Raw genomic sequence first — 24,107 nt, 5'->3', positions numbered from 1 at the left:
AAAGATGAGATATAGTATGAGATTTTAGATCTAAAATTTGGGTAGGATCTTTTTTGTGCTTGGTCAATGCATTTTTAGTTATTTAGATTATTTTATTTAGATTGTTTTAGTTCGTTTTGTTTAAAATTTTGGATGAGATTTTAGATATATATATATATATAAAAGGTCTCCGGTTCAATTTAAGTTCTTGACTATTGCAGAAGATTGATCGATATACTGCTAAATATATATAGCAACAAATTTTTTGATCTAGGATTTGGGCTGGGTTCTCTTTGTGCTTGGTCATTGATTTTATAGTTATTTTAAATATTTCTTAGGCCTTTTTGGTTCGTTTTGTTTAAATTTTGGATGAGATTTTAGATATATATAAAAAAAGGTCTCCATATCAATTTAAGTTTTGGACTATTGGAGATTACTCGATACTATGTTGAGATATAGCATAAGATTTTTAGATCTAGAATTTGGGTTGGGTTCTCTTTATGATTGGTCAACACTTTTTTAGTTATTTAGATTTTTTTTTCTTTGGGCTTCTTTGGTTAGTCTTGATTAAATTTTTGAAGGGGATTATATATATATATATATATAAGATCTCCGGATCAGTTTAAGTTCTACACTATTGAAGAATACTGATCAATATAATGCTAGATATATATAGCAATAAACTTTTAGATTTACGATTCGGATTCGATTTTCCTTGTACTTGATCAATGATTTTTTAGTTATTTTGAATATTTTTTGGGCCTTTTTGGTCCGTTCTGTTTAAATTTTGGCTGAGGTTTTAGATATATATATAATGTTGAGATATAGCATTAATTTTTGATTTTTTTTTTACAAATAGCAAACTTTAAGCCTTAAATAAGGCTCCATAGGGGTGTACATGAACCGGATTGGTTCAGATTTTTTACAAATCAAATCAAATAATTTGTGTCGGGTTATTAAATCTATAAACCAAACCAAATCAATAAAAGTCGGGTTTTTCGATATCAATTTTTCTTGGGTTTTTCGGATTTTTTTGGATTTTTTGGGTTTTTCGGGTTTTTCATAGTATTTAATAAAAAGCACAGAGCAGTGCTTCTTAAAAAGAGTTCTAGTACAAAATATCAACATATAAGATGGAGACAGAATACTGTTGAAAGTTTTAACTTTATAATATAACTTTATAAGATGAGTTTTTTTTGTATATTATTTAAATGAGCTTCTCAAGTCCAAATCTAAATGTAAGAAAGAAAACAAAAATTATGATTTTTTTTAAAAAAATATTTATAAATTATATTTTAATAAATATTTTTATGTATAACATAATTTAAAAGTAGTATATCTATGATTGAGTCGGTTTGAGTTCGTTTTGACTTTTTTTAGTTTAAACCAAACTAACCCTATAATGGTCGAATTTTTTTTCCAAACACCAAACCAAGTCAAACCAAACCACTAATCGGTTTTTTTTTCCGGTTTGGTTTGATTTGTCGGTTTGGTGCGGTTTATCGGTTTGCCCTGTACAGCCCTAAGGCTCCATAGTTATACTTTCAATATTTGCAAAACACAACTATATTTTTATTTGCTATGCCTTCAAAGTCTGTATTTTTTTGTGATGCATACAAAGAAAAAGCATACAACCTAACTGAATGTATTAAATTTCGAATTATTTTTGGTAACCTCCCTTAAAACCTCCCTTAATTTACTCCCTCATTAATTCTGTTACGTACATGACTCTTTATTCTTCATTATCAGTCATCTTTCTGAAATTCAAAAACTCATCAATTCTCTTTTTTTTTGTTTTTCTAAAAAATCAAAAACGTTGATACTTTTTGCAAGGAGATTTGGAGCAGTTCATAATCGTTTGGAGATATTGCAGTTGTTAAACAAAAAAAATCTGTTCAGATAAATGACTCTCTATTTAGATTCAAAATATAGGCTAATTTAAATTCAAAATCGTGGTTGAATCTGTTTTTTATACATCATTTTTTTCGTTGCTATTTATAAGAATTTGAAACACATAATTGTTAGATTTCAGTTACACTCTTAATTGTGAATACAAATTTGATGTATCATTCAAATTGTATAAAGGTGTTTCCTTCTCTGCTGTGAATTTCAAGTTTCAATTTCTGTTTTATCCAATTCTTGAGGTTTAATTTCAAGTTACAAAAAGAATAGTAAGGAACCGTTCCCCTCACAGTCGGCCCTCCGCTGGCACCGTCGCTGAGCCCCTCTCTCACCCGCAGCATCTCCATCATCAAAACCGTTCAGTTTGTTGAAAAGGGAACTGTCCCTACTGCATTTGCTGAACATTTGCAGCTGCCAAAGCGAGTTTTCGAGCTAAAGGAAGAAGAGTTCGCAGGAGATTGCACTTAAGATCCTCAAGATCTGTATAGATCTAGATCTAAATATCAAATTCTGGCGAAACTCCAATTTTTTCGGCGAAGTTTTTTTTTTTCTTCAGGTGTACAAATCTGTATTTCCTGTGATGAACACCCGCTGCAACGCAACTCCTAACACCGATGTGAACAGTATTTCGGCAGCAGTATTTTTCGGCGGCAATCAGGTTCATTTTTACCGGAGTTGGTACCTCCGGTTTTTATATCTTTATATATCTATCCTTTGTTCATATACTTGTAGTTATATTTTGTCGACTTTAGACCTCCGAATAATTTATTAGTTCATACGCGTTTTTGTGGCTTTGGATAGTGATGGTAGACTAGGGTCATGTTCTCGCTCTTGGACGGGGACGAGGGTAAGGAGGGGTAAGTGGGTTAAAGGAGCGTCTAGACTGAGAATAGGTTCTTGGAACATTGGAACGTTAACGGGTAAATCCATAGAACTGGTTAAGATTCTAAAGAAGAGGAAGATTAATATAGCCTGTGTCTAGGAGACAAAATGGGTAGGCTCTAAAGCTAAGGAGGTAGACAGGTATAAGCTTTGGTTCTCTGGTAAATCGAAGTATAGGAATGGGGTAGGCATTTTAATAGACAGTGATTTAAGGGATCAGGTGGTGGAGGTTAGAAGAGTCAATGATAGGATGATGTCGATTAAAATGGTCGTTCAAGGGATCACGTTGAACATTATTAGTGCTTATGCGCCGCAAGTGGGCTTACGCGAGGAGGATAAGAGGCGCTTTTGAGAGGATTTGGACGAGTTAGTGGGAGGCATACCACCTACTGAGAAGCTTTTCGTGGGAGGGGATTTCAATGGGCACATCGGGTCTATTCTAGGAGGGTATGATGATGTGCATGGGGGCTTTGGCTTCGGGGACAGAAATAGAGGAGGAATCTCACTTTTGGATTTCGCAAGAGCTTTCGGGTTGGTGATAGCTAACTCGAGTTTCCCAAAGAAGGAGGACCACTTGATAACCTTCCGTAGTTCAGTGGCTAAAACTCAGATAGACTTTTTACTCCTTAGGAAGGATGATAAAAGTTTGTGCAAAAACTGTAAGGTCATCCTAATCGACAACCTTACAACCCGACATAAGCTCTTAGTGATGGATTTAGGGATCAAGATGACGAGGATGAGGAGGGTCGGGGAAGAACGACCTAGGATCAGATGGGGGAGTTTGACAACGGTTAGTGCCCTAGAGATGGGAGAGAAATTGAAGGATATGGGGGCCTGGGATAGCAGTGGGGATGTGAACGGTATGTGGGATAAGACAGCTAGTTGTATTAGGGTTGTAGCAAGGGAAGTGTTAGGAGTCTCGACAGGTAGTCGGAGTCGACATCGAGGGGATTGGTGGTGGAATGGAGAAGTACAAGGGAAAGTGGAAGCAAAGAAGGTAGCGTATGCTAAATTGATGGAGAGCAAAGATGAGGTGGAGAAGTGGATGAATGGGGAACTGTATAAGATAGCGAGGAAGGAGGCGAAGTCGGTAGTTGCAACGGCAAAAATGACAGCTTTTGAACGCCTTTATGCTGAACTGGAAGAGAAAGGCGGGGACAGAAAATTATTCAAGCTAGCCAGGGCCCGGGAGAGAAGGGCACGAGATATGGATCAAGTGAAGTGCATTAAAGACGAACACAGAAAAGTGTTGGTAGAGGAGACCCTTATCAAACAAAGATGGCAGTCATACTTCCATAAACTTTTGAATGACAAAGGGGACAGAGAAATTGTGTTGGGAGATCTAGAACATACAGGAAGTAGTCACGATATTGGAGGTTGTAGGAGTATTATGGGCGATGAGGTTAAAGAGGCCGTTCGTAGGATGCGCTGGGGAAGAGTGACCGGACCTGACGAGATCCCTGGAGAATTTTGGAAGAGTGCGGGCTCGGTAGGTTTGGAATGGCTGACTAGGTTATTTAATGTCATCTTTACGACGGCAACGATGCCCATAGAATGGAGGTCGAGCATCATGATCCCTCTATACAAAAACAAGGGGGATAGCCAGAGTTGCGACAACTATAGAGGTATCAAGCTTCTAAGCCATACTATGAAAGTGTGGGAAAGAGTGGTGGAGATGAGGGTGAGGAGAGGCGTGTCTATTTTAGAGAATCAGTTTGGATTTATGCCGGGACGCTCAACTATGGAAGCCATCCATCTTATGAGGAGACTAATGGAGCAATATAGGGAGAGGAAGAGAGACTTGCATATGGTATTCATCGACTTAGAAAAGGCCTACGATAAAGTCCCACGAGAGATACTATGGAGATGTTTGGAGGCTAAAGGTGTACCTGTAGCGTACATAAGGGTGATCAAGGACATGTACGAAGGTGCCAAAACTAGGGTAAGGACAGTAGGAGGGGATTCAGAACACTTTCCAGTTGTGATGGAGTTGCATCAGGGATCAACTCTTAGTCCGTTTCTATTTGCCTTGGTGATGGATGTATTGACGCGACAAATTCAAGGTGAGGTGCCATGGTGTATGCTTTTTGCGGACGACATAGTCCTCATCGATGAGACTCATAGCGGAGTTAACGCTAGGCTGGAAGATTGGAGACGCACCTTGGAGTCTAAAGGGTTTAAGTTGAGTAGGACCAAGACAGAGTACCTAAAGTGCCAGTTAAGTGAGACTCCTCAAGAGGTTGGCGCGAAAGTTAGGCTCGGGGATCAAGCCATCCAAAAGAGAAGTAGTTTTAAGTACCTTGGTTCTATCATGCAAGGCAGTGGGGAGATCAACGAGGATGTCACACATCGTATTGGGGCAGGATGGATGAAATGGAGGCTCGCCTCCGGTGTGTTATGTGACAAGAAGGTGCCACCACGACTTAAGGGCAAATTCTACAAAGTGGTGGTTAGACCAGCTATGTTATATGGAGCAGAGTGTTGGCCAGTTAAGGTCTCACACGTGCAAAAGATGAAAGTTGCCGAGATAAGAATGTTGAGATGGATGTGTGGGCATACTAGGAGCGACAAAATTAGAAATGAGGCTATTCGAGACAAGGTAGGAGTGACCCCGGTGGAAGACAAGATGCGTGAAACGCGACTGAGATGGTTTGGGCATGTGAAGAGGAGAGTCCCAGAGGCACTAGTGCGGAGATGTGAGAGGTTGGCCATGGATGGTTTCAGAAGAGGTAGGGGTAGACCGAAGAAATATTGGGGAGAGGTGATCAGACAGGACATGGCGCATTTACGACTTACCGAGGACATGACCTTAGATAGGAGGGTGTGGAGGACACATATCAGGGTAGAAGGCTAGTACATAGGCGTATTAACGTACTATGATTTCTTGTACTCTGATTTATGTTATTTATGTTATGTATGCTATGTTATCTTATGTTATTTATGGTATTTATGCTATTATTTGACGATATCTACTGTTTTTTGGTGCTTTGATTATACTATTATTTGGAACTCTTCCATTTTCTACTTTCCTACTTTTAATATTCTTGTCTGACCTTTTTTTCTTATGCTTCTATTGAGCCGAGGGTCTTTCGGAAACAGCCGTCCTACATTGGTAAGAGTCAGGTCTGCGTACACTTTACCCTCCCCAGACCCCACGATGTGGGATTACACTGGGTTGTTGTTGTTGTTGTATTCAAATTGTATAAAGATTGTTCAAAGATTTGAATACGAATGTGTACATTATATAAATTTGAATTTGGATACAATTTTGATGCTTTGATGGTGAATCAAGTTCGAAATTCAAAAAGAAACGTACTTTTATATATTCAATTTTGATCATATTGATGGTGAATACAATTATGTAGTTTAACCAAGATATGTAATACAAAGTAGCAATAAAAATATAATTTAAGGCTGAACTAAAAAAATAAAATTATAACACAAATAAATATTGGATACAAATAATTTTAGTATACAAGTAAATTTGTGATACAAATAAAACTTGGATACAAAAAATGTATTTATAATACAAGTTAGTTGAGGATACATATTTTTTTTAATTCAAATGAACTTTTTATACAAGTTGTTGTGGAATATAAAGTGTAAGGCTTCAATACAAAAATATTTTATGTGCAATGTAAGGTGATAATACAATAAAAAATATAGCATACAAATTGGTTTGTGGTACAAAATGTCTATTTGCAGTTAAGTTTGAAATATAAAATATCTTAGCATAACTTGGAATAATGATACATTTAATTTGATATAGAATGGGAAGCATTAATTTTTGGATCATGCACTCCAGAAGATGGAACCAAAATAATTGTTATGTTGATTACACGATAGAGTCGATTATGTTGAAAGAGTATGCAACATATAAGGATTTAGTCGAAGAAGTTGCTAAACAAATTGACATAGATTTGAGATTCAACTGTATGGAGCTAAAATATAAGATTGAAGGTAGCGATGCACCTTTGAAAATACTCAACAAGATGGACATAAGAGTTTATGTATTGTTAAAGAAAGATAGCAAAGATTTGGCGAAGTATCTACTTTGTGTGATAATATCTGTGAAAGATAACGAATTGGGTGACAACAATTGTCATGGTTAACTGATAGGTATATGCGGACTAGATGCAGATGATATAGTTGATACAAAAGCACTAGTGGTTGCAGATGAGTTTTGCCGAATTGAAAGCAACATTATTTCTAAAACTAACCAAAAGGAGGTGATGGTAGATCAGGTTTATAAAGACAAGGCAATAATAAAGGCTGTGATGACACAATATTCCATTGACCATAGGTTCCAATTTCGAACAGAAAGGTCAAATGCAATTAGGTACGTATATTTTTTACTCTTTAAATTTTTAATATACTTTCTTTTATATACTTGTTTTCAGTTAAATTATTAAATATCCTTTATCCATGTTTGCACCAGTTACACTCTAATTTGTGTATTTGAGAATTGTAAATGAAAAATGAAGTCGTCAAATATCAATAAATTCGGAATGTTTAAAATTAGGGAGTTCAACGATGAGCATACATGTTCATTGAAGGACAGGGTTTATTCTCAACGACAAGCAACAAACAATCTCATTGGAGGGATAATTACAACGAAACTCGCAAATCATAAAAGAAAATATACACCAAGAGATATAATGAATGATGTTAAAGTAGACTTTGGAGTTGATGTAACCTACTCTTTGGCATGGAGGGCTAAGGAAAAGTCCGTGGTTTCATTGAGGGGGACACCATCTGATTCATATGAAAAATTACCGAGCTACTTATATACATTGGATACAACATACCCTGATTCACATATAAGGATGAAGAAAACAGAAGAGAATGAGTTTTTGTATTTATTTATTTCTCTCTTTCCATTTATAAAGGATTTTGAGAGTTGTAAACCAATTATTGTAGTGGATGGCAGCCACCTCAAAAGAACCTATAATGGAACTTTTGTGTCTGCAAGCATGTTGGATGGAGCAGGTAATTGATGTTTTATAAATACTAATCGATGCATGTTTTTTTTTTTGAGAATATATATTTATATGCAGGAAATATATTTCCACTAGCATACAATACTCTTGATTCAGAAAATGATGCTTCATGGACTTGGTTCTTTGAGCAAATTAGAGAAGCTCATGGTGAAAGAGAAAACATGTGTGTTGTATCCGATAGGAACGAGAGCATTATAAAATCAGTTTTGAGGGTATACAATGTTACTCCACATTACGCTTGCATATGACACCTATGGGATAATGTGAAAAATGATATAAAAAGTTGCATGATGAGTTGTCAGAAGTGTTTTATACCATGGACAAAATATATAAACAAGATAATTTTGATACACTGATGCACAAGGTTGAACAAGTGAATGTTTGAGTAAAGGGGTATTTAGAGTTGAAAGGATATGAAAATTGGGCTAGAGTATATTCAACAGTTGATCGGGGATGGACGATGCCATCAAACATTGCAGAGAGCATAAATGCAGCACTTGTGTCGGCAAGAGAATTACCTATTTATTGTATCTGTCTCGGTGATACTGTCTACAAATATGATAGAAAAGAAGACGATAGTAGTTGTAAAGAAGATACAAGCAAGAAATTAATTGAAAATACGTTTGAGAACATTTCTTACTTGAGATAATGCCTGACAAGCAGCCCTTTTCGAACCCATTTAAGGTATGCATCGGTAATTAGTGTCATGAGGGCCAAATATGAGATCAGAAACAAAAGGGTGTTTCAATTCAAAAATAAAAGTGTACATTGCTGAACTACCTTTCAAACAAGTCAAACTTCATTGAAAATATAGTAAAACTAGGTGGATTTAAATCACTTCAACTTTCAAACATATATGTAAATAAAATTATGCATAAATACTTTGAAATCCATTAATTAAAAATCATGCTTTAAATAACCCACCATGAAAAATTACTTACAAACCATCAATTCATACATATGAAATCATTTTGCATCAAAATAGACCAATAATCATTAATTTAACCATGATTCATTCTATTAAGTAGAAATAAGAATTACCCATAAGAAAATCTTACTTGAAATCAAGAGATTTAGTTGAAAGAGTTTTGAACTACATGTGTGAAAAAACTCATGGAGAAACACCACATACCTTAGAGTAAAATTTGAAAAGAATTGGGTAAATAAACATAATTTATCATATAATCAAAATACTTTAGGCATGAGAGTGGAAGGAATACTCTTATTGAAGCCTTACATACCTAGAATCCGAAGCTTTACTCAGAATCGAAGGACTTAATGAACACTCTTAAATCCTAGTCTTTTCTCCTTGCTAGAGCATTTTTGTACTACCTGGAGTATATGAATTACCACAATAGTATTTATACACTACTAAGAACTAAAACTATGTTTTGAAAAAGAGTAAAGAAGTGTATAGAGAGAAGGGTTGTTTGAGAAAGTTTGATGAACAAAATGATGAAATAAGGTGTGTATTTATAGGTGTGAAAGAGGGATCTAACAATAATTAAAATAATTATAAAAAAAAATCTAAAAATTTAATGGAGGATTGTGATGTCATGGGTGATGTCAAATAGACCTAGATCTTCTATGGTTGGTGAGATGAATCTTCTTTTTACGGAATACCCTTTTCCGGAGTTACATTTGAATAAGATAACTTCCTAATTAAGATTTAATATCTTCATATGAATTGTAGTTATAAATGTCTTATTTCATGTTATTCAAGAATCAAATTATTTGTAGCAACCTAAAGTAATATATTAGTTTTCTTCTACAAACACTCCATTTCGTCACATCACTAAGTCTTGCAAAGATTAATTTATTTGACCTACTTAACCTCCAAATCCTAACCTATGGTCTTCACAAAAGTTGTAGATAATGATGTTGGATTTATTTAGAAATTTGAATCACCTAATTTAGACCATACTATAAAATGGTATGCCCAAAATACAGAAGCAGTATCATTTTCATCGAGAATTGGAACACCATATACAACGTTTTTAGGAGGTGTTGCATTATCTCCCCTTTGGGAACATTCATCCTCGAATGAAATAAGACTTAGCTTGAGTAGAGTAGAGTGTAAACCAACAACCCATCATTAATGCAATAGTGCAATTTAAAGCACCATTCAAAATATATTCCATAATTTTGCATGCATATGACAAGAAAAGTTGAAATGCATTTCAAGTAATTGAGCAAGGGCAAATTAATACCTTAGGCTTGAGTAGAGGGAAAAAGATGAGGGTATCACTTAATCATATCTTCTTCTTCTTCTTTCTATGTAGCACTTTCTACTTGTTGATATTCCTCCAAAGGACTTTAACATATGCAACTTCTTTGTTCCTCAATTTCTTAACTTGACGGTCCAAAATTTCAACTGGGACTTCTTCATAGGTCAAGTTTTCTTCAACATTCACTAACCTCAAAGGAACAATGGAACAAGGATCACCCACATGTTTTCTCAACATAGACACATGGAACACCAAATGAACCATGGCCATTTCCAATGGCAACTCCAACTCATATGCAACCTTGCCAACACGTCTCACGATTCTATAAGACCCTACATACCTAGGGCTCAATTTTCCTTTCTTACCAAACTGAACTACACCCTTCATGGGTGAAGCCTTCAGATAGACCCAATCATCCATATTAAACTCAAAATCCCTTCTTCTAGTATCGGAATAGGACTTTTGTCAATCTAATCATCCACATTAAACTCAAAATCCCTTCTTTTAGTGTTGGAATAGGACTTTGAGCCATCTTCAACCTTTCTCTAATGATCTTCACCTTCTCTAAAACATCAAGTATCAAATCGGGGACCAACAAGGTCATCTCACCTACTTCCAACCAACTAATCGAAGATCTACATCATCTCCCATACAAAGCCTCAAATGGCGTCATCTCAATACTCGAGTGGTAAGTATTATTATAGGTAAACTTAATGAGCGGTAGATGATTATCCCAATTTCCTTTAAACTCCAACACATAAGCCCTTAACATATCCTCTAGTATCTGAATAATGCTTTCGGCTTACCCATCAGTTTGAGGATGGAATGCGGTGCTCAATTTTACCTTAGTACCGACGCCCTTTTGAAATAATTTCCAAAAGTGAGAAGTGAATTGGGTACCACGATCTGAAATAATAGATAACGGCACACCACACAACCTCACCAATTCCCGAGTATACAATTTGGCATAGTCTTCGGCATTATAGGAAGTTTTAGTCGATAGAAAGTAAGCCGGCTTAGTCATTCTATCAATAATTTCCCAAATCGAATCAGGAAACTTTTGGGTATGAGGCAAACCCACTACAAAATCCATATTCACATCTTCCCACTTACAAGTAGGGATTTCAATATCTTGGGCTAGGCCACCCGACCTTTGATGTTTGGCCTTTACTTATTGGCAATTCGAATATTCGGACACGAACCTTGCTATGCCCTTTTTCATTCCACCCCACCAATAGAACTCTTTTAAGTCTCGGTACATTTTCATCGAACCAGGATGAATGGAGTATGTAGAATTATGAGCTTCCATCAAGATCTAACTCCTTATACCATCCACATCTAGATGAACCGAGGCTAACTCCAATGAAAAATCATGTTCATAGGCCACCTTACAAAAAAGCCTTAGGGCCCTATACCTCTATACAAAATTCTATTCCAAGAGTATTGCCCCTTATTACCATATTCAACAAACCACGAGACCTAATAAAGAAACACCCAATACATTATAAATTTACCTACATGCCATCAATATCATATTCAAGCCTAGTTCTATAGCCTACTACAATCACTCATATATCTACAACCACACATTCAAGCCTACCATTTTAACCACTTTATGGCTCCCTTGAAGTTAATATCACTTAAGAATTTCCATACCTACCTTAGCAGCTGTACATCCATATTTACATTAACTCCTACCAATGACATACCAATATACTCTTACCTATCTAATGCACACAACAATATCAATCTAGCTCTTCTTCCATGTCTATAACCTTAAATGGAATAAGCATGCCAACATCATCACTATACATAACACCCACTCTCTATCTATCTATCATGACTTGTCTAATATCATCAATATTAGAACAAACAACCGACTTTGATAGCTAGGTACTCTATCTCTCCCTTGTGAGACAACTTCAAACTTCTTATCAACCACAATTTCTTTTATTTAACTAAGACTGGACCCATGTCTTGCCTTGATTTTACATCTGCTACCAATGATGATTCCAAACCATTTTGTACAAGAATACCACCCTCATTAATATCAATCTCCCTTTGGATTGGAACTCTTATTGAAAGCATCTTCTGAAAATTATAAAAAATAATTGTTAGGGGGGAAAAGACCTAGAGTATGCTCTATCGCATGACATGGATCATGAAAGAAGGAAAAATTTCCTAAAAGCCTCATAGTCTCTTATTGATAATTGTGGTTCACTTTACAACCATGAGCAAGACCTTATTCGACGTGGTATGTTGGACTTCAGGACCATTCAAAACCTCAGGCTCTGATACCAAGTTTTTCATGACCCAAGTCTAGGGCCTAGACGTGACACGGTGAATAAGGAACCCGAAAGTATCTCAAACAAGCCTCTTAGCATTCATTTAGCCTTTCATAGGTAATGATAAAAAAAACAACAAGCGTAAACCATAATAGTGAATCTTCAACTTACATATGTCCAACAATACCTCTAACGTTTAGATTTAACTGGCTAAGATAAGTCCCTAGCTCACCCTCAATCATAATAGAAAGAAATGCTATAGTAAGTATCTAAAGATCTCAATATATCATAATCTAGAAATATAAAGGAGTATTTTTCCTAGAACATGGTAACTCACCAAAAGTAGCCTTCAAAAAAATCTCAACTAGCCACGTGGAAGAGAACGAGGAGGAGCATCGATCCCTACATGGTGATATCATGTAGGTAAAAGAGTATGCATTAGTACTCTGAATGTACTAAGTATGTAGGCATGCAATACAATGTAAAATATTTAGGACATTTATAATGCAAAGTACATAAATGAGTGCATGCATGAGTAATCAAGTAGATATCATTTGAATTATACATATGTGGATGTATACATGCATGAGAAATCATGTAAATAGCATTTAAAATATTCGTGTGTGGAAATTTGACTATAACCGACATTAATACCATGTGAGCTATTACATAGAATCTAACATAACTCCCTACATTGGCCGGAGAGTCTACTTGCCTAGGGTAGAACTCTGTCAACTTTACATTCATTCTTTAACTTTATCTTTAAGGGGGCTTTTATGGATCCATTAGCCTAAGCCTGCAAGGGCTCCTATGTTGGCACATAGTTAATGAGACAAGGGGTTCCTCCTACGATTTTCTTACCGAATCCCACCTCAATATCTCATTCAGTGCTAAGTTAATCCCACGAAATAGTTTAATACTTTAAAATAGTCATAGCATATAGCTTGAGATTTCAAAACATCACATTCGGTGGAATAACTCATTAAAACCTTTAGTGATTCAAATATGAAAGAATTGTCCTTATGACATAAAGAACCCATCATTCATATCATTTCCTCATTCTTTTATTTTAAAAACTCCCTTCTTTTTATCATAGACATTGCTTTCATAATCATTTATTTGGAGTCAAAGCTTTCAAGTCAAACTTCATTGAAAATATAGTAAAACTAGTTGAATTTAAATCACTTCAACTTTCAAACATATATGTAAATGAATTATGCATAAATACTTTGAAATCCATTAATTAAAAATTATGCTTTAAACAACCCACCATGAATTTCAAGAACCTTTAAAGAGATAAATAGAAAAATTATTTGCAAACCATCAATTTATACATATGAAATTATTTTGTATTAAAATAGACCAATAATTATTATTTTAACCATGATTCATGCTATTAAGTAGAAATAAGAATTAGCGATAAGAAAATCTTACTTGAAATCAAGATATTTAGTTGAAAGAGTTTTGAACTATATGGGTGAAAAAACCCATGGATAAACACCCACATACCTTAGAGTAAAATTTGACAAGAATTGGGTAAATAAACATAATTTATCATATAATCAACATACTTTAGGCATGAGAGTGGAAGAAATACTCTTATTGAAGCCTTACATACCTGGAATCTGAAGCTTTACTTAGAATCTAAGGACTTAATTAACACTCTTGAATCCTAGCATTTTCTCCTCGTCGGAGCGTTTTGTGTACTAACCAGAGTATATGAATCACCAGAATTGTATTTCTATACTACTAAGAACTAAAACTATATTTTGAGAAAGAGTAAAGAAGTGTATAGAGAGAAAAGTTGCTTGAGAAAGTTTGATGAAAAAAATGATGCAATAAGGTGGGTATTTATAGGTGTGAAGGAGGAACCTAACAATAATTAAAATAATTATAAAAAAAATCTAAAAATTCAATGGAGGATTGTGATATCATGGGTGATGTCAAATGGAGGACTATTGATATCACGGGTGATGTCAAATGGATCTAGATCTTCTATGGTATTGAGATGAATCTTCTATTTAAGGAATACCCTTTTTCAGAGCAACGTTTGAACAAAATAACATCCTAATTAGGATTTGATATCTCATATGAATTGTAGTTCTAGAAGTATTATTTCATGTCATTTAACAATCAAATGATTTGGAGCAACCTACAATCAGATATGAGTTTTCTTCTACAAATACTCCATTTCATTACATCTCCAGGTCTTACAAAGATTAATTTATTTGACTTATTTAGCCTCCGAATCCTAACCTATGGTTTTCAAAAAGGTTGTAGGTAATGATGTTGGATTTATTTAAAAATTTTAATCACCTAATTTAGACTATCTTATAAAAAGTTATGCCCAAAATACAGAAGCAGTATCATTTTCGTCGAGAATTGGATGACCATATACAACGTGTTTAGGGGGTGTTGTATTGACACGGCATGTTGGACTCCCTAGGATACTGTTAAACCTTGGGCTCTGATACCAAGTTTGCCATGATCTGAACTAGGGCCAAGTCATGACACGGTGATCAAAACTCCGAAGGTCTCCAACCAAGCCCCTCGACATATCATACATGAACACATACAAGGCATAATAAGCATCAAGTCAATAGACTAGAAGAAATATAGAAGTACCATAGTCAAATCAAATGACAACATAGACTCTACATAGTGTGTCAAACAACCTATACTAAGCAACATGGGCGAGGGCTAATACATGTCCCTTAGTCATCCTCAACGTAAAATAGCAGACTATTTAAGGAAGAACAAAAGAAAGAACTCATAAAATCACCCTTGAATAGATGAGGACTCACCAATCCTTGGAGTACTAGAACTCAACCTTAGCCACATGGAGTTATGTGATCATCAACCCCTATATTATGATACAATATAGGCAATAAAGTATGCGTTAGTACATTTGAATGTACTAAGTATGTAGGCATGCTATGCAATATGAAACATTAGATGCAATGATCAAATAATATACATGCTATATAAAATGATAAGTAAGGACATGAGAAAAATATGATTGATTAAGTATTTGAAAAGCATCAGTGAAATCATAAAGGGTACATAAGAAGAGTATACATATCTTGGAGATAACCGTAACCAACATTAATACCATGTGAGCTATAATATGGAATCCAATGATCCCCACATCAAGAATGGGGGAGGCTATTTGCCAGGGTAGACTCCATCTAATCATTATCATCATGTTCTATATGTGGATCCACTAGCTAGGCCATAAGACAGCCTACAGTGCTCTCACTTCAAGCTACTCGGTGCTAAATATATCAACCCATGGAATACATATCATAATCATACTCATAAATCATACTTATAATAATCATAAGCTTTCCATAGTTAAAAGCTCATAAACTTTTTCATAGGACTAGCTCATTAAGGATCTCAAGTCACCCCTTTAACAAGGATCTTGAGTCACCTTTTCATATTTAGTTCATCACCATGTAGTGTAGGTATAAGAATTCTATAATTATAAAAATATGTATTGTATCAATCATTATTAGAATCTTAGGTCTCCTTCCTCATTAAGGATCCTAAGTCACTCCTTCATAAGCTTGCATTCAACTCATACTTGAAACATACTTGAAGTCATACTTGTATAATCATGCTTTAAAACAACATCATGTAACATAGTAGTAATTCATGCTTAGAGGAGAGTTTAAACCATAAAAAAATGCAATTCATGCATCTGAAAGAGTCGTTGATGAGGGGTAAGGATCAATAAAAAATATTTTTAATACATAAATAGCATTTGGTGAATACGATTTATGCGCAAAACATAAATCGCATTGACTGAATGCGTTTTATGGCTTTTGGGTGATGGTGCACTGCTAGCACAGTGCCCCAGCCCTTAAACTACTGGGGGTAGTCCCTGGCGCGATGGTGGCACGCCGCCCCACCCTTTTCCCTAACAAATTTCTAGATTTTCAGCAAATTCAAAGACTATTCTTACCCTAAAATGAAGTCACATGCTCTAAACATCAATCTAATGATTACATATGTAAAATCTACCAATTCCCATGCAATTATGATCAATTAAGATAGAATATAGTAGAGATCACAAAATACACAATAGTTTATGAAATCAATTTGGAATTTAGAAGATCATGAATCATAGACTTGAAATTGTGTGAAATAAAAGGGATCCTTTGAACTCCATGGGTAAAAATAGCCCATGGATCAACACCCTCATACCTTGAAGTAGATATTTAAAGAATTTTGAAAAAACCTTGAAATATGAAGAAGATCTTGAGAGAATCGCTTGGTCTTCAATGGAGGTCTAGAGAGCCTTTTGTAGAGAGAAGATTTTTAGGATGGGTGATTAATGAATGAATAAGGAGAATTAAAAACTTTGGGGGTTAAATATATTAGGAACCTAACCCAAAAACTGTCTAAATTCATTCCCCCGTAAAAATAAGAAAAAGTCTATAATGCTCTTAATGAAAACCTTTCTTGACCCATCAATGAATTCACCAAGGCTGATTATTCATCTTATCATATAATATTCTATCCTTCAAATGTTTGGGATCTTACATACTTCCTAATCTTTATGTTTTATGCTTTTTAAATAAGATTTCCTCCACTTAATGGATAACCAACCTCGTATTATCCATACGAAGTAGTAGAAGGCCAGGCACTGGTCTTTCTATCTTCTGGCTGTTCCCAGAAGGAATTTCTGAGCTTTTGAAATAATAGCTGTGGCACTCTCTTTCTTCCATAGAGAGGGAACTTATCCTTAGACTCCCTTAGCCCCTGGATTGGTGCGCAAGCAAAAGAAGAACAAAAAAGAGGGGCCTTCCACACGTGCACTGAAACCAGAGTTTGCTACTCGCCTTAGGCAAAACCAGCCTCACGCAGATAATCTATTATTTTCGCCTTCAAATAAGAAAACCGATTTTACCAAAAAAGTAGAAATGATATGACTTATGCCATTCAAATCAAAATAGAATGAGCACCTACGACTAAGGGGAGCCCCACCTTGCTCCCAATCGCCCTCCGGATCAAGAGGCGCCATCCACCTTGTTATGTCAACTTTGACCTCGACCGAGCCACCAGGAGACTAGTAGTCATACTAACAGCTTGAATCATATAATATTCTATCCTTCAAATGTTTGGGATCTTACATACTTACCTTTATAAGCATCTAAATCATGATTTCTTTCATATTGTGAGACAACCTTTCACAATTCATGAATACTTACGTGAAAACATAATTCATCTTCATCATAATCATACATACTTCATCATCAAAATACTTGATCATAAGTTCATATCCATACTTGAAAATAACATAATGTATGGGTCTTTATTAAATATATCAAATCATGCAATTAAGATTAAAACATGCATAATTGAATAATTGAGATCAAGTAAAAGCATAATTGAATTGACCAAATATAATTTCATCAAACTAGAGTTAGAATATAATTTAAAAGAGAATATAATTTAAAAGATAGATAATTTAAGGGAACCTTTGGGACTCTATTGATTAAAGGGGTCGATGGACAAATTCACATATACCTTGATTAATCAAAGACCTAGAAAATGCAATTAATTTGGGAGACTTTATCTTGTAGATCCTTGAAACCCTAGCCCTTGACTTGGAGAAGAAGTTGGTGTTTAGGAGTGAATTCAAGATAGAGAAATATTGCATGAGATAGTTTGGGAGTAAATGAATTAAATTTGAAGGTTTTGGATGCTTATAGGCTTAGAAAATAGGGTCAAAATGATGTAGTTTAGATGTACATAGGATGAGAAACACCCAAAATACCCTTCATGAAATTCTGTCAAAGTGACCTACGGGACACTTCCTATGGGTTGTAGATTCCAATATGAGTCTTAGAGATGACTCATGGAATCAGACGTGAAAATCAAGTCTCTGACTTACTGATCGGGTCTATAGGTCATCATAAGTTCTATGGATCATCGTACCCGTTCGTTGAATCAGACTCAATATTAGGGTCTCTAAATCTCCCTTATGGATGGTCCCTACAGATTGTAAAACTCCCTGTGGTCCATAGGAATGCCTCATTGAACACTTCCATACTTAGCAAAATTTTCAGAACTTAGGACCTGTTTCCACGGGTCTTTCCTACTGGTAGTCCTGTTGACTTGTAATAAAAGTTCAAAAACTCAACATTTTACCAAACTCAGGACTCTATCTTACGATCCCTTCCTATGGACTGTAGGACATTATATAGTACATAGGTCAACTCATAGGTTGAGTTCCATACTTGGAATATTTTCCCATTTTTGACCCTAACCTACAAAAGCCTCCAATAGTTCGTAGCACCTTGTATGGGTCATAGGTAGGCTTGTACAAACTGGCACCAGATAAGTTTTCTGCAACTTTTTCCCTTGTTATGGCTTTCCAACTTTCGAGTTCCTACAACAAGATTCATCGGCAAGACCTCTATCTAGAGAAAAAAGTCTGGTTCGAATTTATGATAAAGAACCTAATGCCTTTGGGGAATGCACTCCATATTTCATGGAAAGCGGCCCTTATAATGGCATGCATTATAGCAGGGCATGAGATCCTTGAACATGAAATTATGAAAAATAAAAAACAAAGGGAACTTATAAAACAAAGGAAAATTCCCTTTTTTGATGACCATAACGTGTTTGTGCATTGGTGCAGGTTGTACATACATACATGCAGTTGATCAATGTTTGCAATCTAGACTGGTAATATCTAGGGTCCATAACTAGGAAGATTATGCACCTCATGAAAATAGGCAGATGAATAAGACCATTCATACTCATAACTAGGAATATTACGCACCACATGAAAATACGCAGATGAACGAGACTAGTCATACTATGATGCAGAAATTTGCTATCCAGGTGGACAAACTGAACCTAAATATTGAGGCGCAAGAATACAAGACCTCAAAAAGGGAAAACAAGTGTGAGCTCATGGAAGGTGATGCATCATAGGAGAAAGACAAGTTGATTGAGTGGATGAGAAACAAGAAAGAAGCATGGGTGTGGCGCGTTGCCACCACTTCTCAACTCTAATGTCGCATGAATACCCTCTGTATCATTGCATATAAAAGCATTGGGGACAATTCTAGTGTAAGTTTGGGGGGTGCATAAAGACTTTTAAGTAAATAAGTAATTTCTAAGATAAGTTATTTGAGTATGTGAAGTCAGTTTCTTTTCATTTTATTTAGTAGTATTCCAACTCTTTGCACCATACGTGGCTTAACGCTTATGTGCATGTCAAATTATATAATTTGTATTTTTCTATCTAGAAGGGTTGATTCTACACTTACCAATTGTTTTATCACCTGTGCTTACTCACGCTTAGCGCCTTCCTATGGGCCTTGTTCTCAGAATGAGTTTATGGTGCATAGTATAGAATTGTTTCGGTAAGTAGTAGTGAGTCAAATAAACTCCAAGGGTTTTCTTTATACCGCGGTGTTTTCCCAAGGAGAAATTTGCTTTTATTTTTTAATTTTATTTTATTTTCTTGAGTCTTTTTGGTGTCAAACTGGGTTGATATTTTTCCATGTTAGATTGTGAGACTACCTTCTTATGGAAAATATCAAGTTTTAGTAGCTAATTGAGTCTTTTGTCACACTTCTTGCAAGCGGGACCACCAAATTTTTGTGATTGGCAAAGGTGAAATATTTTAATTTTTCAAATAATTTTTCTTGGGAAAAGCAAATTGAAAGACAATCTCTTATCATATTTCCTACATGTTTGATTTGGATTTATTACTTACAAGCGAGGGTACTCTCGTTATGGTTTGTCAAAAGTCATGTGATATATTTTATTTTAAGAATTCCTTGTGTAATTGTTGGATATAAATACCTTGTGCGAAAAGGATGTGATTCATTCTTGTGTATACATGTTATCCAGAACTTGCCTCAAAATGTATTTCAAAGCGAAATCCTAGAGTTAACATGGCTTGGATGATGTACCAAGGCCTTTTTTGGATAAGCCACTCTACCCAAAATTTCCCTTCTGAATAATATAACCTAGTCATCCCCTTTTGAGCGTTAGCAAAATTCTTTGGCCACCTTGGTACATATATTAAACCAATATAACTCCTTCTCTTATATCCCTTATGCCTCCTCACATGCAAAAAAATTATGAAGTAGTCTAAAAGCCTAAGTTTAAGGGAGAGACATAAAAAGATGAATGTTGCAAACATAGGCAAAAGCGTAAGTTTTGGGGGGGGGGGGTTGTAAAAAGAAAAAACAAAGAGTTTGAGCTGAACAAAAATGATGTAAAGATCACGGGCTTCGAAAAGAAAAATTATTGAAACAAAAAGAAAGAATGAAAAAGAGAAATAAAAATGAATGGATGCCAGCTTAGTGCATGCACATCCCTCGAGGGGAAAGAGAAAGAGAAGTTGAAAACTAGTAATCCACAAACAAAAGGAGAAATAAGGTGGATGGCAAAAGCCAAAAATGGTAGAGCATGCTCAAAGTGAAAAATGAGAGCATTATGTTAGTCACTTAACCAAATGATTTCCTACCTTTAGCCCAAACCAAAGTTAATCCTTCAAGTCCTTGGGGATTTTGAGCCTTGTCAAATCTACATTAGTGGTGATCTACATGTAGGGCAAGCCGATGGATCAACATGTGTATAATTGAATTCATTTGTAAGAGTAAGTGTTTTTATGCAATATTTATAATCCCTTGATGTCATATTCATAAGTGTGAGTGGGATTCTCTCTTTGTGAGTGCCATTGTATCCTTCATATGAATATCGATGGCTTGATCTCAATTTAGTTATATGAATGCGATAAGCTCATCTGAATTTTTAGGCTAACCAAGATGGTTGATGTGAATGGCTTGAGATGCTTTGATGTTGTGCTTAATGAAAGATTATCCCAAAATGATGTTTTAAATAAGTTTGAGTAACCTTTGCCAATGAATAGTGGTGGAACCAATGTTGAGTATTGCATTTTTAGAGTCATGTTGTTGAGTAATGCTAATGAAATGTAATATTCTAGGGTTTTGAAGGTTGGAATATGATATAATAAGGTTAAGCATTATAAAAATGGCTTCGGTGGATTTTTAGGTCAAGTATCGCAGAAGATAAATTTTTCCAAAAATTGCATTTCCAGAAGGGTGAGCGATAGGTCTGCATCGCGGACCTATTCTCCTATAGTATAATTTTTTTCTCAGGTAAAAATCTGGCCAAAATCTCATTCGCTCAAAATTGGCCTACCAGGAACAAGTACGCATCATGGACTTGGCGTAGGTTTTTTGTTCGGATTCAGTTTGTAGGTGGGAACACTTTAGACATTTACCTAACTATTAGTTAATGAACCTAAACATTTTTAGGACCTAATTCGTCTCTATAAACTAACCTAAACCCCTATTCTCATTCATTCTACTACAATTCACCTATTCAAATAATTTTTTCTCTACAAAAGCTCTCAAAAATTCCATTGAAGACCTTCAAGGAATTCGCTCAAGCTCTACATGAATTATGATTCTAATTATGATTATGAGTCTATTTTAATATAAAGTATGATTATTACATTGAATTAAAGAGTTTGCGTATGAATTTTTCTACATTGATCTTTAGAGTTCACCATATGAATTATGGGTACTTTCATATGTATAAGTTGATATAAAGTATATGATCATGCATGTTTCAATCTAATTTCATGATTTTCAAGTCAATTCATCATGTATTCATGTTTCTACCCTAATTTCAAGTATAAGCTATGATCATGAATTTCAAGTATGCAAATAAGTTTTTATGAATAAGGGTGACATAATACCCTAATTACATGAATCATATGATAATGAGCTAATGACTCATGAAAAGTAATGAATGATGACGAATGAACTATTCCTATGATATGTTTATATTATGATATGATATATATTCTGTAGGATGTTGACTTAGCATCGAGTGGACTTTGAGGTGGAGTGTAACACCTCAATTTTCTTTTTATAGTTTTTTCTTAAAAGATTGCCAGGTGATCCACGTTATCTATGAAGTTCTACGTGAGTAGTGACGGTTGGAAATAGGTCTAAAGGGATTTGGAAGGAGTTGGAGGTCAAGTAATGAGTCGTGGTATCAGCCTACTTGTGTAAGCTACCGACTTGGATGCCTTACATAACAAAGCTAATTGAGTACATGTTGAGCTTAAGTAGCAAGGATTTCATAGGTTCTTAAAGTGAGAAGAGATTTTCAACCTACGAAAGAGGAATAAGGAAATGACGCACCTACTTGGGGTGGACCCCACGCTTCCATGTGGTAGCTTTGGATTAGGCACATGGATGAGGTGGAGCTCTAGGGGATGGAAACGTGTCACCTCTAGGGGATGCCACGTGTTACACTTTAAGGGAGCATATATATACATGTAAATATGACAAATATTTCATCTAGACCTCATTCTACCATTTTTGAGTATGAGTGGAAAGCCATTTTTAACATGGTTCTTGATTCTCTTGATATTGGATGACAACCCTTCTTGATTTTGGGGCTTCGATCTGTCTAGATATTGATTGTGCTTAGTGTGAAGGCATGACATACCTATTGGGCAAAATTAATTATTTGACAACTCTTTCGAATTGAATTATAAGTCTCTTGATACTTGAGCCTTTGACTATTGATATTGTGTTATAACCCATATTTGGACATTTTGAGATATTTGTAACAAGTTAAGGATTATGCGATGTTTTGATCTTGTTTGATACGTAAGTTGGTTATGATGATTTTGGATGTGGAAATACTAAAAAAGGTTAAGGGCAAAATTGGAATTTCACATAAGTTGGTTATGAAATTTTGGATGTGAAAATATTGGAAAAGGCCATGGGCAAAATTAGAATTTCAAAAAAAAAGAGGAGCTGAAGGCCAAGTAATGAGTCGTAGGACTCGACTTACTTAGGTAAGCTACCAACTTGGAAATCTTACATACTTAAGCTAATTGAGTACGTACCAAGCTTACATAGCAAGGATTACATAGATTCGTAAAAGAAGACGAGATTACGAACCCACGAGGGGGAAAAGAAAGTGCCACATGGAAGCATGGGAGAGTGCCACATGGCATCATCTGGAGCAAAGAGGGTGGTCCCCATATGCCACATGGTAGCTCGTGATTGGAGGAAGGGATGTGTTGGCCCAATGAGGGCTTGACACGTGTCACCACTTAGGGCTTGCCATGTGTCACCACTTAGGGGTTGACACGTATCACCCCTAAGGTGGCCTATATATGTATATGTGTTTTATGATCATTCTTATCCAAACAACCATTCTTTCTACAAAGTTCTAGAGAAAGAAAGAAGAGAAGAAACTAGAGTGATAGAGAGAGAAGGCCACGGTTTTGGAGAGAAAGAAAGTGTAAGTCTCCGATTTAGTTTGGTGAATCAATTATATAGGGTATACCACAATGTTATGAAGGTGTTATTAATATAAATTTATGGTTTGGAGCAGCACCAAAATGTTAGCAAGCAGCCACAAAGTTGTAGGCGCGCTATAGGAACTTCCGAGGCAAGTTTCGACGAGTTTGACAAGTTTCGGGCAAGGTAAGGGATTCTCTTTTAAATTGGAGTTTATGATATTAATATGAGGTATATTACATGTCTTGAATAAGGTTGGAATTAAAAAAATTGCATAAGGATGATTGACGTTAGAAATAAACTAAATTGAAGTGGTTATAGATAAAATTGAAGTCGAGTAGTGGGTTGTCGTTGTGGTGCTGCGGGTGCGGCTGGTTGGGTTGCTTGTAGCAGGACTTAAAAGTGTTTTAAAAAGGGTGTGGGTTCTTCTGGTTTCAGTCACACGACCCTCCATTTGGTATGGTTAAATATTTTTTGAAATAAAGATTAAAAACTCTATTTTGA

General features: G+C 35.5%; 1 protein-coding gene across 1 annotated transcript; it reads left to right on the top strand.

The window, feature by feature from the left end:
• The first annotated feature begins 7,241 nt into the window (after nucleotides 1-7,241).
• On the top strand, nucleotides 7,242-8,011 carry LOC129892627 (uncharacterized). Its single transcript, XM_055968211.1, has 2 exons — nucleotides 7,242-7,752; nucleotides 7,920-8,011. The coding sequence occupies exons 1-2, from the start codon at nucleotides 7,242-7,244 to the stop codon at nucleotides 8,009-8,011; spliced, it is 603 nt and encodes a 200-aa protein (XP_055824186.1).
• Nucleotides 8,012-24,107: the final 16,096 nt, after the last annotated feature.

The sequence above is a fragment of the Solanum dulcamara genome, chromosome 1 (assembly GCF_947179165.1).
Source record: "Solanum dulcamara chromosome 1, daSolDulc1.2, whole genome shotgun sequence".
In the NCBI taxonomy this organism is placed as follows: domain Eukaryota; kingdom Viridiplantae; phylum Streptophyta; class Magnoliopsida; order Solanales; family Solanaceae; genus Solanum; species Solanum dulcamara.
The sequence above is the reverse complement of the archived record's forward strand: the minus strand, read 5'-3'. Positions and strand labels throughout refer to the sequence as shown.

Bases quoted from the DNA above. Each gene is read 5' to 3' on its own strand.
- LOC129892627 (XM_055968211.1), top strand. From the start codon at position 7,242: ATGAAGTCGTCAAATATCAATAAATTCGGAATGTTTAAAATTAGGGAG. The intron at 7,753-7,919 runs GTAATTGATGTT...ATGGTGAAAGAG, and splicing joins AAGCATGTTGGATGGAGCAG to AAAACATGTGTGTTGTATCC.